The following is a 15,561-nucleotide window of genomic DNA, read 5'->3' as shown; positions in this document are numbered from 1 at the left end:
TGCAAACATGCATCAGCTGATTTTGAAAGAGGATGAAGCACATTTGCCTTTCTTTTTGACATGTTTCCCAGAGAAGACTCAGTTAATTTATTGTGCCACATCCACAAAGACTTTCAGTGGCATCACTGTCCCTAAATTACTCAAACAAAATAGTCAAGTGGTAGACATGATGACATCCAAAAACAATGCAGGAGAGTCATGAATGTCTTGGTTACTTGCATTCCATAGGGCTTTGGCAACCAAAAGGTTTTGAAATAACACATCAAGGGAAAACATGCTTAAACACAACAAGATGGGCAAAACTACTAAAGACAAAGTAGACAGTCTTTTTTTATGAGATGCTAATTTGGCATAACTAAGATTTTGGAAAAACACGGTGGAGAATTCTCAAACTACTGAGAAATTAGAAATCTCTCTAAATATGGCCATACTAGAGTCTTCTATTTTAACAAATTGCAGATATTAATGAGACCCAGAGGGAGAAAGAAAATACATTCTATCATTATGTTTCACTACAGACTTGGCAAACATGGTGCCTCTGTAAGACAAAGAAACAGTCAGTTTACCTGGATGGCCTAGCTTCATTTTAGGAGAACCAAGCATTGTTTCTTCTTCTACTTAATTTAGTCCTGGGAATTAAGGGGGAAAAGGGGGATGAAAAAAACCCAGAAAATAAGAAAGAAAAAGAAAAAAGAAAAAGAAAAAGAAAAAGAAAAAAGAAAAAGAAAAAGAAAAAGAAAAAGAAAAAGAAAAAGAAAAAGAAAAAGAAAAAGAAAAAAGAAAAAGAAAAAGAAACAGAAAGAAAAAGAAAAAGAAAGAAAAGAGAAGAGAAAGAAAGGACAGATTTAAAAAAAAAAAAAATGGGTGGGTAGTAGTAGAAATGTAGTCTGTCCCTACATGATAGTGGAAAGAATTCCACTTAGAATATGCTCCTGCAGAAATCCTGTCTTTGAAGAACATCACTTTTTCAGTGCAGTTCAGCAGCTGTTTGCTTTTCTCACTCAGAAAGATAGCACTTAAAAGGGGCAGCTACAGTACACCACGGATTAATAGACATCTGGTACTATTCCCAGGTTTCTAAGGCAAATAGCAATATTCAGTCTCTAAATATTGTAAGTAAACTTAGTGAAATTTTTGAAATATCAATTAGGAATACTTCAAGGTTTTTGATGAAATATAATTACTATCACTAAGACTAAGAAATAAAAGTCATTGCCTTGCTTAAAAAAACCTTCAACTGTTTAGACCATTCTGGTTTTATGTCATGCAAAAAAAAATGCTTAACTACTACTAAAAACCTTTCATTAACTTCTTATTTGGTAGTATAAAAATTACATGCCTTTTGACTGTAATCCAGTCCTTTATCTAGGACTAATATAGGGAAAGGTCAGAGGTAGAAGTTTTTCATGTACTTAGTTAATTTAATGGAAATATGTTGAGAGAAATTAAAGCTTTATAAAAGTCCTGAGATAGAGATTATCAATAAATAAAACTTGTCAGAGTTCTATGTTCTACTCTAAAAAATTACTCTGTACTGTCATTCAAATTCCAGAAGTGGATATGCTCAATTTATAAGAAAAATAATTTGCCACCAGTCAATAACCAGATAAGCAAATACCATATTTTAAAGCCAGTCTTTTGCCACCACTTAGTAACTGTTCTTCAGGCCACATTCACCTTTTCCTTCACCAGTTTTGGCAGGGCCTGGGGAGGGGGAGGGGATAACGATGACAACACAACAAAGAAGCAAAAAACCCCCAAAATCAGCACATTCAGGAAAATTCAGGAAATCACAGGCAGGTTGTGACAGCACCTGCTGCGCTGCCGGGCCTCTTCAGGGCAGGACAAAATAGCTGGGTGGGTCTCCTTGTGGGAAGAACCGCTCCTGGCATGGAACATTGTTCACTGCTGCCGCTCAGAGGTTACAAGCTGCCAGATTTCCCCTTCCCTTAACAGTATCTGGTGCCTGCTACCTGCCATGTTAGCCAGCTGTGCTGCATCTTCCTCAGGCAGTCTACCAAAAGCCTGAAGTCTTGTCACCAAGGGTGGAGTATTTACAGTAATGTAAAACTTCAACCATTTAAATTCATTTGAAGATAAGTAATTCAGATAAATCTCAAACATCTTTAATTGATACTATTTTTTTCACTGTCCACTATCAAAAGATGCACAATTTAAAAGATGCTCTAAATCTAAGTATTTTTACCTGTTTAGATAAACAGTGGGAAAAAAACATAAAAACTGAAAATGCCTACATATAAAAATAGGTGCTATCAATTTGTAAAACAGCCTCTGAAAGCATTTCAGCTGTAAGAACGACTGCCTTGAAAACTGGTGCTATCGCCAGGCTGTAAAGATGACCTCATGGCAAGTGTTGTAGCAGTGATGTTTTTCATCTCACCACAGCCTGGGAGCAGAAGCTTAAACAACCCCAACATACTGAACCAATTCTCATATTAACTTATTATTCTTCTCCCCAGAAACTGTTCCCCCAGAGATGCTTATAATTTAGTCTATCATTAAAATAACAAACCCTGGTTTGTTTTTTTCCTTTTTGTTGTTTGTTTTTCGGTGGTGGTGATGGTGATGGTTGGCTGTTTTGGATCAATTTTTTTTCCCCCCACAAGTGTCTTATTTGTATGTTTTGCAAAGGGATAAAAACTTTTTGGCTACTTAATTAATTCTTAATTCAGTGCTTATAGCACCTTCTTGTCTATGCTTGTATACCCAGAGGTCCTGTAGGCTTGCTCCTCTGTACATTTTATTTTCGGTTTTAAATTCTAATGAAAGATGCAATCCATGTAGACACACTCTAGTTAGAGAACAGACTTTCAAGATACCTGAATGGCAGGCGGAACCAGCTGTGGGGAGGACAGTGGAAATCAGAGAATCAGTAGGATTTTTGCATTTTGTAAAGCATAAATGTACTTATAAGACAAATTCTGATTGAAACATGTATGAATCCAGCAATTAAAAACATCTTCTATGACAGCAGATGACAAGATGGTTCAGTCCACTTCAGACAGTATGGCCCTTGACAAAACTTTAATATGACTACTGAAAGAGGAAAATCACAAAGGTATATGATGTTAAGTAGGGCATATGTAAGGAATTACTGGTGATAACTAAGCTTAACTCACAAATTTTCCAGTTTTCCAGCCATCAGTGACTTTCCCTTCCCTCAATCCCTCCACACAGAACAGTGTGTAACATCCTACTGGCTGCTTTAATGCCAATGTAAAATGGCTTAGACCTTCTGTATACATTTACAGGAAAATAATCATGTTAAGTAAAACTTGAACTGCTGAACTTTAGAGTTGCAGGGATGAGAGAAAAGGTGAAGGACCCACTATGATAGATCAGTGTTTCTTAAACAGCAATTATTTCCAGGAATACCTATTCCTCTTTTATTAGATGGTTAACACAATGTATTTACTATTTACACATCTTTAAAAAGGTTTGACATCTCAAAAATACAGGTCTTAAAACAAGACACACAAAACCACACAACGGTCTTTAAACAACAAAAACTTACTAAAAGAGAAAAAAAGGTGCAATTTACATAATGGTGAATGTAAGGGAGCAACTCAGTGCAAGAGTTTTAAACCCCATGCAGGAAACTGATGGAAAAATAATATGGTTAAGGGTAAATGAACTCTGGTGTTTTCATGCAGCAGCTGAGCAATGTGATACACACTGAAGCAAAATGGACGGGTTTTGGCAATGATCTTGAACCTGATAGTGCCAAATGTTAAATGGGCAGTACAGATTTCTTCCAGGAAACAAGGAAATATATCTTGATTAATGCAATGAACTCTTGCATGACTCTGTCTTAAAGATGTATGAAATTAAAAGGTCCCACTTTTAATATCAGATTATTACAATTTAATTGTTTAGACATAATGCAGGAATAAAGCAAGCACATAGTGTAACTCCATAAGTACTACGTGGTGTGCATTTGTGGGCATGGCCATGTGTCCATTGTGACAGTCTACAACCCAACTAGACAGGAGATGGACAGGACTAGGAAAACAAGTCTCAGTTATGGGTCACAGTCTGTCTGCAATGTGTATACTGTCCCCAAACATTCCTCCTTTATTTCCAGCTAAGTCAATCACTCTGCATTTTCTGCTGATCCCACATTTTCCCTCAGCACTCAGAAAAAAACTCAGTCATTGTGTACTTTTTTTTTGCTTTTGAAGAAAAGTTGGTGGAGTCAGTGGGAAAGTGAAACACTGCATGCTCTTGGTAGATCCTGTTGTCAGCAGCAAAGAGCAAGGCTGGTTCTTCTGTACCTTAAACCAAGAGCTACTAAGGCAGCTCAACTGCACCCATCTGCATGCGCCTACTTCCAAGGTAATGTAAAATACACTGTTACACAGTAATATATATCAATACCAACGAAATAGGTCTTCTGTCTTCTGAGAACAGAAAATAAAACAGTCTTTACCACCTCTTCTGTCCTAGCACTCACAATGGTGGCTCATCCTCCAACTTCTGCTAACTGAGGTGAGAGGTGTTGGCTGGTCATAAGGGACAGGCATTTCACCTCAGGAAAATGGCTTTAAAACAAATGCCCCACAATTGCTGGCACAGCCTTTCTCCTGAGCAAGTAGAGGACAAAAAAATATTACTTGCAGCCTGTGCACTTCCATTGTTTTCTTGGCAAAAAAAAAATACCACAAGCTATATTAAGATGCTGGCAATAATTTGAGCACTTTGGATAACTTAAGTAGGCAAAAAAGTACGTATCAAACAAAACGAAAAGCATACAACAACAAAAAAAACCTGAATCAAGAAAAAAACACTATTATTTCAGCAACTTTCAAAAATTTACCTCTCTGCCCCCACACAACGACAGAGACCCCTGACAGACTGGGACAAATACGGCACTGCATCCAACCAGCTACCTCACTGGGAAAAACCACTCCACCCCTTGATGAAGCTTGAACTGTTGAAACAATCTTTCATTCTTCATATATCCTGCTTCTTCTCTCCTTCCGTTTAGGCTATTCTAGAACTTGTTTTCAATTGACACTAAAGACACACCTTAACAGTAAAATTTACGTTCTATCTCTGGCAGGAAAACAATGACAACTGTCGCATAACCTTAACTGGAAGAGAGGCATTTCTCAGCTTGTGGTAAAGAAAACTAATAGCTAGCCACTGCAAATTACTGCACATAACTTAAAATAAATGATTAATGGAGACTCAAAAATGCAAATAAACTGCCTGGTACACATCCAGCTAAAGCAACCATAAATAAAGTACACAATCAAAGCATCAGATCAGATTCATGTAAGCACACATTCTTACACAGCTTTTTGCTGTTCTGTTTATTAGCATCTTCTCTAGCTATGACTTATTTTCATTGCTCCCTGTAATCCTCTTGACTGGAAGTCTGTTCTGTGCCAGATTCTAAGTATTAGTTCCCCTTAATAACCCAAAAAATTGAGAAGGGTTGTTCCAGACTTTTTTTCCTCTCCCTGTTTTATTGTACCATTAATTATTCAGTCACAAATCTGTTGCATATTTCATTCAGGTTGGGTTTTGGCAGTAACTGTTACTTCTTTAGAAACAGTTCACTACAGTTTAAATTCATTATCTGCTGCTAATTAAACCGATCTGTTTTATTGTCACAAAAGAAAATCCTATTACAGAAACTAATGAGCTCCAATCTTCAGTAACTGAGAGAACATGTTTACAAGCAGGAACACTTAATGCCTTTGCCAATCAGAGGCTGGAATAAAGTACATTTTCTAGATGTGAATGCTTAAGTCTAAATAGTTAAAGCAGTGAAATGCACTGTTTCATCTTTATAAATAATATCTTGCTTCTCACTGGGGGCAGTATTTGTTAGTCCACAAAAAAATTATAAGATACTTAAATAGGCGAATTCATAAAAACAAATCCTAAACCCAATTGTTATTTGTAGTTTACCTAGGCTACTTTGGGCAGTACATAATGGTATAGTTCTGAAAATGGTTTCTAACATTGTTTGTTTACTGGAATCTGTTCATTTACTAACATTTCGCTGACTGTGCTCCCCTCTAATTCCACCTAAGTTTTTGAGTAGGTGTAAATACTTAAAGGTTAATCCCAATTAGACCTGCTTGGCAATGGCATTAAGTGTTCCTGCTTGAAAACACATCCTCTCAGCTACTGAAGACTGAAGGTCACTGGTGTCTGTAACATAATTTTCTTTTGTGACAATAAACCAGATTGTTCTAATTAGCAACAGGTAGTGAATTTATAAGTTACTGAACTGTTATTAGGAAGTCTAAGTTACTGCCAAAAAAGCCAACCTGAACAAAATATGCAACAGATTTATGGTGAATAAAACAGAAGTACAGAATCACAGAACAAGTCAGTTTGGAAGGGACCACAATGGGTCATTTGTTCCAACCTTCCAGCTCAAGCAAGGTCATCTACAGCACACAGCACAGGATTGAGTCCAGAGAGTTCTGGAATATCCCCAGTGAAAGGAAACTCCACATCCTCTCTGAGCAACCTGTTCCGCTGGACAAAAAACCTCTTCCTTATGTTCTGGTGGAACTTCTATGCGTCACTTTCCGCCCTTTGCCTCTTGTCCTATTACTCAGCATCAAGAAGAGCCTAGATCCATCCTCCTTGCACCCTCCCTTTGCACACTTACAGGCATTGATGAGGTCCTTACTCAAGTCATTTCAAGGCTGAGCACGCCCAGTTTCCCCAGCCTTTCTCCACTGAAGAGATGCTCCAATTCCTTGATCAACTTTGTAGCTCCAGTTAGTGGCAGAACAAAACGGGGAGGGCAAAAAAAAATCCCCCTCTCGATTTTCAGGATACTGAGGGCAATAATCTAATGTTTAGAACCTGGCACAAACACATGGGAGCAATGAAATTAAGTCACAGCTAGAGAAGGTGCTGATAAACTGGAGAGCAAACAGCCATGTAAGAATGTCTGCTTACATGAATCTGATGGTTTGAGTCCTTTAACATCAGGGCCATATAGGTGCTCCCTAGAGAACCAGAGTATTCTACCTCATGCTATGCATTCTGAGTCTAACACTGGGTAATCTGGTTGTAATGTGTGCTGAGCACTGCAGTTCCCAGTGGAGTGTAGGACGAGTGGTGGACCATGATGACCTCTGACAGTAAACGCAGTAGTTCAGGAGACTGATTTCAAGTATGTAAAACATGGGAACTTAAACCATTTACTTAACCACTGGCAACCAACCCCTGATAGCTGTATTGTACTTCATGTTGAGGAAGCTATTATCTTAGCAGAAGCAATGCCTAAGTATCTGCTATTACTAATGGAGCCACATCTTGTCAAGCTAAGCAACAGTAAAGAGTGACTCCTACAGCTGGAGATTTAATCAGTCTGGTTCTCTGCTTGGATCAGTCTATCAGCACAGCCTTCTGCACCAGCAGGGTGGGTGTTCTTTGAATGCCTTATAAAGGAAGTTTGGATTTTATTCCTAAATGGACAAATTAAAATATTGGCTTCATTTTTCTAAATCAAAATAAGGTACAGGAAAAATCAAAAGGATACCAATTTGGTGTCATGTGGAAGTGAATTCACCCCTCCCTCCTTACCACAAAAAACCCTCCAAATCCCTTGGATTTATTAGGGCTTAAAAGACTGTAGTTAGAAGTCTTGAGTGAAACCAAACCATGGTCCATTGGAACAGTCAGCTGTTCCTTCAGGACCTTCTCTGAAAAAAGTCAGAGACACTAGGGAGGATAGCCTCCATCACAAGGTAAGAATGGGACTTAAGCAGTCTTCCTGGTTGATCTGTTTGTTTTTGTTTTTTTTTTTTTTTTTTTTAAGAAAACCAGGAGGGAAGGGGATTAAAACATAAACAGTTGCCCAAACACAGTATATGTCCAGAACAGATGCTTGTGTTTCTATGGCAACCATGACACCATACATGCAAATTTTAACAACACTTACAACATTTTTGTTCAAGTTATCAGGAAAGACTGATCGCCCTGAACACATGTTCAGAAGTTTCCATTAGCCCTTAAATCTCAAGATTTCAATCTCTGAGGACAATGTTCTGTTGTACAAAATGGATGGAGTACAATGACAAGTTGATTTAGGAATTATTTAATATACAAATGTATACACTGCTTCTTAAAACAACCATGGTATAAAATCTTACCAAATCTCAGTTGACTGCATTGATGTAAATAATTATTTTAGGTTCATTTACATTAGGAAGTCAGTTTCTCCAGCAAGGCTTCTATTCCTTTTACACTTTTATTCTGCTTCAGTTTTGGGATGAGCTTTATAAGTCCTTTTTTGACTGTGCTTGCCACGTTTTCATCAGTGCTTCGGAGAAGGCTGCAAGACATAGGAAAAAAATGAAGGATATCAAAGGTCAGCATGCAGGTTATAAAGAAGCAGTCAATGACAGGAAAACAATAACTATTTAAGAAGAATATAGTTCAAGCCAGATGCTATCATCTGGTTATATATACTATAAAAAAGATGTAGAACACTCCATAAAATATGAAACATCAAGTCAGAACATAGCCAACAGAGGATAAATCAGTCTGCAAGAAACTGCTGACCCCTATTCAGTGCATGTTCAAATACTGAGTCAGAACAGGTTGTTCTGGGTTTTACCCAGCCCGGGCTTCAAACCTGCCAGGCTGGCGACTTCCAGAACCTCCTGGGCCCCAGCCCCACTGATGGGGCTGCACCATCCTCATGGGGAAAAGGCTCTTCCTTATCTCCAGCCTAAGCCTCTTGTGTTTAAGCTCATGCCACTGCCTCCTGCTCTCTACTCATACATTGCTGCGAAGGGACCAGCTCTCCATCCATCCGCTGGTGCCAGACATGCTCTCAGGAGCCCAGCTGCCCCTTTTTCCAGCTGAAATAAGATTGGCCCCACAGCCTCTCCTTCCAAACCAAGGGACCTAACCCAAGTCTATGCCAGTTGCCCTCCATTGTATTCACTCCAGTTGTTGGTGCCTTTCTTTTTACTGCAGGTCCTAAAAACTGGATGCAGTGAAGCACATCTAATATACACCAAGCACCTTCACTATTATACTTTCATGGCTGCGGTTAGTGAAGAACGATGAAGCCTTATCAGTTCTGTTCTCCTTTTACATACTACTTTTGGAAACTAAATCAAATTTCCCAGATAAATTCTCTTCCTCAGAAACAAAGAAATTATTAAGCTGCAAAATCAAACACATAAACTGTAAAATACTATCAGCTTAGTAGCACCTGTCCTTTTTCCTTTCTTCACTTAACAGTGAAATGTTTTTGGATTGAAGTACAAGATCTGCTGAGTTAATGACATACCTAATTTGCTACTTCAAAGTTGTAAGTGAACACTGGCTAGAAAAGTGCCTTCTACAGACAGTTTGTGGAAACCACATCAGAACTACAACCCAACATAAAAATAAACTAAGACTAGAAACAAATTGTAACACCCATGGTATGAAGCAGGCTGCATGATACTGCAAGTCCTTACAATCCCCAGGATTCTTCCAAGTGGCTCCCAAATTTACATCAACATAAAAGCTTATTTCTTAACTACTTTTTACACAATGATTAGACACGGCAAACTGAACTGAGTAAGACATAAATAAATTAACGTAGCTTAAGATGAGATTTAAATTTGGTTTCCTTTAGGGCACCAAATCCTGTGCTAGATGGCAACAATAAAGTCAGAAAAGCACTGGATGTCCATCTGACAACACCAGAATTTTCAGCTACTTAATTACAAGATTTACTTCTATGACAATGACTACAACAACCTTTATCAGCAAATTGTGTTACACTTTTATCTGTAACGGTACCATTTAATCAAGAGGCCTTCTTTAAAACTGAATTCAGCTGAGGGTGATATTTTCTCATCTCCTCTATGACTCATGTGCCCCTGATAAAAGCAAGGAAGTCCAGAATCCTGGAAAACGCTGTCCTGAACACACTAGTAATTAACATGGAAAGGTATGTACGTTTCACTCACCACAAGAGACAAGGACCACACAAAGTAGCAAGCCACTCTGGACTGTATTTTACTTATCTCTAAAAGTGAATGTCAGCTTCTGACAGTGAATGCCAACCTCATACAAGCGAGATTGCTTTCAAACTCATGGTAACCACAGGTATGTCAAGACAACGTTAATAATACAGAACATCTGCATGTATGACAACACAGCCAAAAGACCAACATAGTTGACAGAGAGGGGTATTTTTAAATTACTATTCTGTAAGTTCTTACAAGGTCTAGAAAGCTGGCACCTATGTATTTTGTGGATGTAAAACATAACTTCCACAGATCACAGAAATAAAGGAAGTCACTTCACATTTGGTGAAGTACATTCTTATCCATGTTCTATCCTGATGCTACGCATCATCTACAAATTTAAAAATAAGCAGAAAAGTCACATATAGAAATTTAAATAGGCAAGCATCCATAACATTCATGTACTTAGAACACTTAATACACATGTGAGCATGGGATCCTCAAGATAATACTAAGTCAGAACCAGGCCCCATATATTTTTATTACAATCAAAAGCAAGTAGGGCAAGGAAAGAAGGTCCACAGGGTACCAGGTTACTGAGAAGCCACATGAACTGCTTATAACTGACAAATAAGCTTAAAGGACTAGATAGCCAAAAATTTTCAAATGGACTCACTGAGTAATTTTGAGTTTCAGATCTGCACATATGTGACAGATGGTTTCCGAAAGCCAGCAACAAAACAAAAATCAATCATGGCTTTAGGAGGAACTAGCACTGTCTGAAAATTCTCTGTCTGAACATTAGAGATTCTTTATGACAAAATAAGTGTGTTGGTTTTATATGGCCAGGTTTTTCTTAGCTGGGGGGCCACAAAAGTGGATCCTGTGAGAAGCTGCAGAAACTTCCACTGTGTCTGGCTCTGAGGATGACTCTGAGGATGAACACACTGCTGGACAAAACTGGACTAATGAGAGATGTTGGTAACACCTCTGTGATGATGTATTTAAGAAAAAATTCAAAATGAAGTAGACACACGGGTTTTTTTTTACCCAGAGAAGAGGAGGAACTCAGAATGTGTAAGGGAAACAACATGGCAGCACCAAGGTGAGTGCAGAAGGAGGGGAGGAGGTGCTCCAGGCACTGGAGCTGAGATTCCTCTGCAGGCTGTGGTGAGACTGGTGAAGCAAGCAGCTGTGCCCCTGAAGCCCATGGGGATCCACAGGGGATGCAGAGATCCACCCACAGCCCATGCTGGAGCGGGTGGATGCCTGGAGGAGGCTGTGGTCCAGTGGAAGGCCTGGTAGAGAGAGAGGGCCCTGCTTTCAGGCTGGAGCAGCCTGTCCTTGGAGGACTGCCTCTGGTGAAGAGTGACCCATGCTGCAGCAGTTTTGGGAGGACTGTCTCCCTGTGCTGTCTGTGGAAAGGAATGAGGGGATGGAAGAGAAAAAGTGTGGTTTTTTTCAAGGGCTTATTTTACTTCTCATTATCCTCTGCTGATTCTGTTAGTAATAAATTCACTTTCTATCTTTAAGTTAAACCTGTTTTGTACTTGGAGTGTTCTCGCCCAGCCCTTATCTTAACTCGTGAACCCTTTGATAATTTTTTTTTTCCTCTCCTCTTCTCAGCTGTAGCCAGGGAGGGTGAGTGCGTGACTTTCATGTGTTCCTGGCATTTGGTCAGTGTCAAACCATGACATAAGTATCTGGGTTTTTTAAATTAAAAGGTTTTTGAAAACGCAGCCATTACTTAATGTTAAAAAAATCTCCTGCTGTTACTTTCCACCTGACTAAATGAATCACTGCTGTACAATTTAGGTAGTGTCTTGACTTCAGCGCATGCAGTTAAACAAAAATGCGATTAATTTCTATGTGATAGTGAGGTAAACAAGTGTGACATGAAATGAACAAAAGAAGATGGTTATGTTTGTGCGCTCTCAGCTGACTAAATAAAAGGACATCATGCCTAAAAAGTCATCAAGAGAAGTTCACTCCAGAAAGAATTTAGATTTAAGTGAAATAAACCAAAGATTACCAACAAAATTCCACCAAACATACAAACTGTCCTACAATATATTTTTTTCTCTCGTTTCTGTCAGTTAAGTTTCATTATGGGTGAAATACTGCCAGTCTGGGAGGTAAGATCCCCCGCTTGGTAACAAAGCACACTTCTCGAGGCTCCACCTGTAGTGACATGAGTAATAGCAGAGACGGAGAAAGACTGCCATTCCTCACAGACTTTTCCACAAAATACAGCACTCCCGTGCCAGTTTCTTTCATGATCAATTACCAGTTTCCTGTTGTAACTCCAAGTCTTCAATGTCTATTAAAAGACTATTGTCACAGTGATCGGAAACAGTTATTAAAGTGTTAAATATGGAGAAAAAAATCTATTAATTTACTTGACAACTTTATTTGGACAATCCCAATAGCTTAGTACATACACCAGCAACATCACATGTTAAATTAATCTGTTCAGCCTTGACTTAAAGGAAAAACATCCAAGCATTAACATAGTGCCAGTGAATAACCCTTTCTAACAAAACTTCATTGAACATCTGTGCACAGGATCAGATAACTTAAGGTGCATTTGTTGAATTCTAAAGGCCTGTTATAAGAGGCAAAGAAAGACCTTTATCATTTTGGCAGCTGAACAATCTTAACAGCCAAATACATATGACTAGTAAGACGTTGTATGAACTGGTTTTGTATCTGGACTGCAACTGCTCTTCTACTACCAGCTCTTCTCACTAGTGATCTAAGTGACAATGACTAAAAAAAAGTTAGAATTAAACTCAGAATAGCTAACAGAAGTGAAAATGGCTTTTGATGTACCTAGCAAAAGAACACAAACATTGAAGGAGCCCTACTGTAAACTGATAAAGAGCAGAGATGGAAGGCAAAGAGCAGGGAATCTAAAATAACTTTGGGAGAGAGAAAAGTCGAGCAGAAAAAAGAGATCAAGGGACTTAATGTTCAAAATCTTGGTGTCTGTTTGAATTGTTTGCTGACTTTGGTTCAGTGAAAGTCTTTAGGATGTGCCACAAGGGCAAGGCTGATAAACAACAAGTTCCAGAACACAGACCACATACTTCAGGTTATAGGACAAAACCTTGGCTTTCTATGACCTGATACTGACAGGTAGCTACAAACTGAAAGCAGCGATGATCAACACTGCAGTTCACTCCTGATAAAACAAAATGTTAATCTTAATCTGATCCCTGTAGGGTGTTTTTGATTTCACTACTTGCGTGGTTCACTGCTTCAAATTTGTGAGCCAGTTAGATCATCATAGGCCTTTGCACAGTTTATTCTTATGTATGGTCTCTTCCAAACATTTCCCTGCTTCAGTGTGAGAACTTTTTAGGCTTTGCAATTAAGGCATCAAAACAAAGTAGTAATTTACTAAAACAAACAAAACAAAACAATTTCCAGATTTTTGTATGCTGCCACCCAGGTATTCTGAAGTTAATTATTTTAATGTAGCTATTTGTGGAGTTCTCTTTTGAGAGTTTTGTGTAAAACAAGACATGGTAGGCACAATTCTAAAAATAATTTTGTTTTTAATCTTCAGATTTTCTGATACTGAGCTGCTTCCTAGTACTACAAAAGGAACTCAAAGAATAACCTATGGAAACTCTGATTTGAATCTTTCTAATCCCTGTTTCATTCAAGACTTGCCAGCTACATTCAAGACAGCACACGCTGAATGTAATTTTGTTGGTAGAAATTTCAATTTCAGTTCTCTCAGCTGTTCAAGAATGCAATGTAATGTAACAATGTAATCTAACCAGAAGTACTTATGCACCATACTTACCAACAAAGAATAATGGCACCTCGATTTACTTCTGCCCAGGTCTTCAGATTCTCAATACCAACATGTTCTACCAGCGTTCTTCCAAAGCAAACTGCAAAATGTGAGAAAGAAGCAGGGAAAGAAAAAAAAAAATGAGGCAGTATCTTTCTACAAAGAAGTCTGTTAAAAGTTCTCTGTAGTTTTGATTTAATCAAATAGTTTTCAGTCCCCCAAGTATTCACAAAGTTCTGTCCCCTCAAAATAATTGACTGTTTAATGCAATGCAGACCTTTATAGATATTAGACTGTTTCCAAATACTGCATGGAATTTGTTAGGCAACAGCAGCACTGTGTAATAGTTTACTATTATAAAGTATGTGAACTTGTTTGTTTCTAAAAAGGGTGTAAAAGGCTATTAATATCAGAGCAGGCATCCAGTTCAAAGAGAGAACTCAGCAAGAATCACAGAATCATTCTGGTTCAACAGATCATGGTATGCAGTATACTGAATACAGTATACTGCATACCATGATACCTCTGTTAAAAAATGCTACATTTTTAAGCATCTAACTCTACAACTGAAGGAAAAGAATTTAAACAGAAGTTACTTAAAATTTCAGAGCTAATACTTACTGATGCAAAAACTTTCTTTTTCAGCTGTACTGATGCTCCAGGGCTCTATTTCTTCAGAGGCTTTGAAAGCCTAAAGTGACTTAATACTCATTACATTAACCTAGGCTGACTTCAAGACCCCAGCTGAATTTAAAGAACTAAACTGCACGGAAACTGCTCTTTCAACTTAGCCTGCTGAACAAACTTATCAGTAAACAATGCAAGAAACCCCACCCAAACCCAACAAACACCATGCTCCCCATGTGATAGCAATTTGTTAGGGTTTAATGACAACTTAATAAACTCAGAGCAGCAATTCTGAATGGTACTTTTTGGAGGAAACCAAAGGGAACAGCATGTGATTAAACTGGAAATTCTACAATTTTTACAGAAATAAAATCCAGATTACAATCATCATTTCCAATCAGCAAGTCTCTGAAAGACACTCACAGAAGTTTCCCTTTGGACATTTTCAACGACCTGCTTGAGAAGTGGGAAAACAGCCTACTTTCAGAAATACTTAATAAAACAAAACTAACATTTTTAAAGGAAATAGCAGATACCTGAATGTAGCAAGTGGAAAAGAAATAAAAAGTTTAACAAGATCTGATAATTCTACATAGAGAAAAAGACTACTACACAGAGAAGTTCCCCCAGAGTACACTTTGCTAACCACATGCTTTCATTTTTTGAGCTTTTTGTATGAGAAAAAGTAATCACTATTAGGATAGAGTGATACACACAGAAGATTTTACAGTTATGTAATAACACAAGTTTAAAAGCTAAATTAAGATGAGAACATCTGTGCCCAATATCTGCCTTATGGAACATAAACTAGTAAAGATGTCCTATTTTTGTGCACAAATTATTTTAGTAACAGTTATAAAGCATTAACCCAGCAGCAGTAATGAACACAGTAAAGATTACAGCCCAGATTACAAGCACTAATGAAACAGGGACTCCTGTAAGAAAGATTTCACTGTTTCTATTATTATCCTTAAACTACCATGTAATTTAGCAAAGCTGTCAAGACATTTTAAGCATAGAAATGAACTCTGCCCCAAATATACATTAAAGCACTGAGACTGCTCACATTGCAAAAAAAAAAAAGCAAACATATCCTTGGCATTCTGTTTGAATAGCAGCTCCCAACAGCAAAAAAGATAGAAACAATAACATTAAATT

General features: G+C 38.1%; 1 protein-coding gene across 3 annotated transcripts in view; it reads right to left on the bottom strand.

Moving 5' to 3' along the window:
- Nucleotides 1–1,295: 1,295 nt before the first annotated feature.
- Nucleotides 1,296–15,561, bottom strand: part of PUM3 (pumilio RNA binding family member 3) — a 32,427-nt gene continuing 18,161 nt past the window's right edge. For 2 of the 3 annotated variants that reach the window (XM_030236947.2, XM_030236946.2), the window contains exons 17-18: nt 13,786–13,876; nt 8,080–8,332 (exon numbers count right to left, since the gene is read on the bottom strand). In XM_030236947.2, the coding sequence (XP_030092807.2) occupies nt 8,203–8,332; nt 13,786–13,876 (221 nt within the window). In that variant the 3' untranslated portion in view covers nt 8,080–8,202. Of the gene's footprint in view, nt 4,605–8,079; nt 8,333–13,785; nt 13,877–15,561 lie in introns of those variants that run through there. The other variant, XR_003945833.2, reaches the window with a different exon arrangement.

Source organism: Serinus canaria, chromosome Z (assembly GCF_022539315.1).
Source record: "Serinus canaria isolate serCan28SL12 chromosome Z, serCan2020, whole genome shotgun sequence".
Classification (NCBI taxonomy): Eukaryota; Metazoa; Chordata; class Aves; order Passeriformes; family Fringillidae; genus Serinus; species Serinus canaria.
Note: the sequence above shows the minus strand (reverse complement) of the source record. Positions and strands in the feature narration are given on the sequence as shown.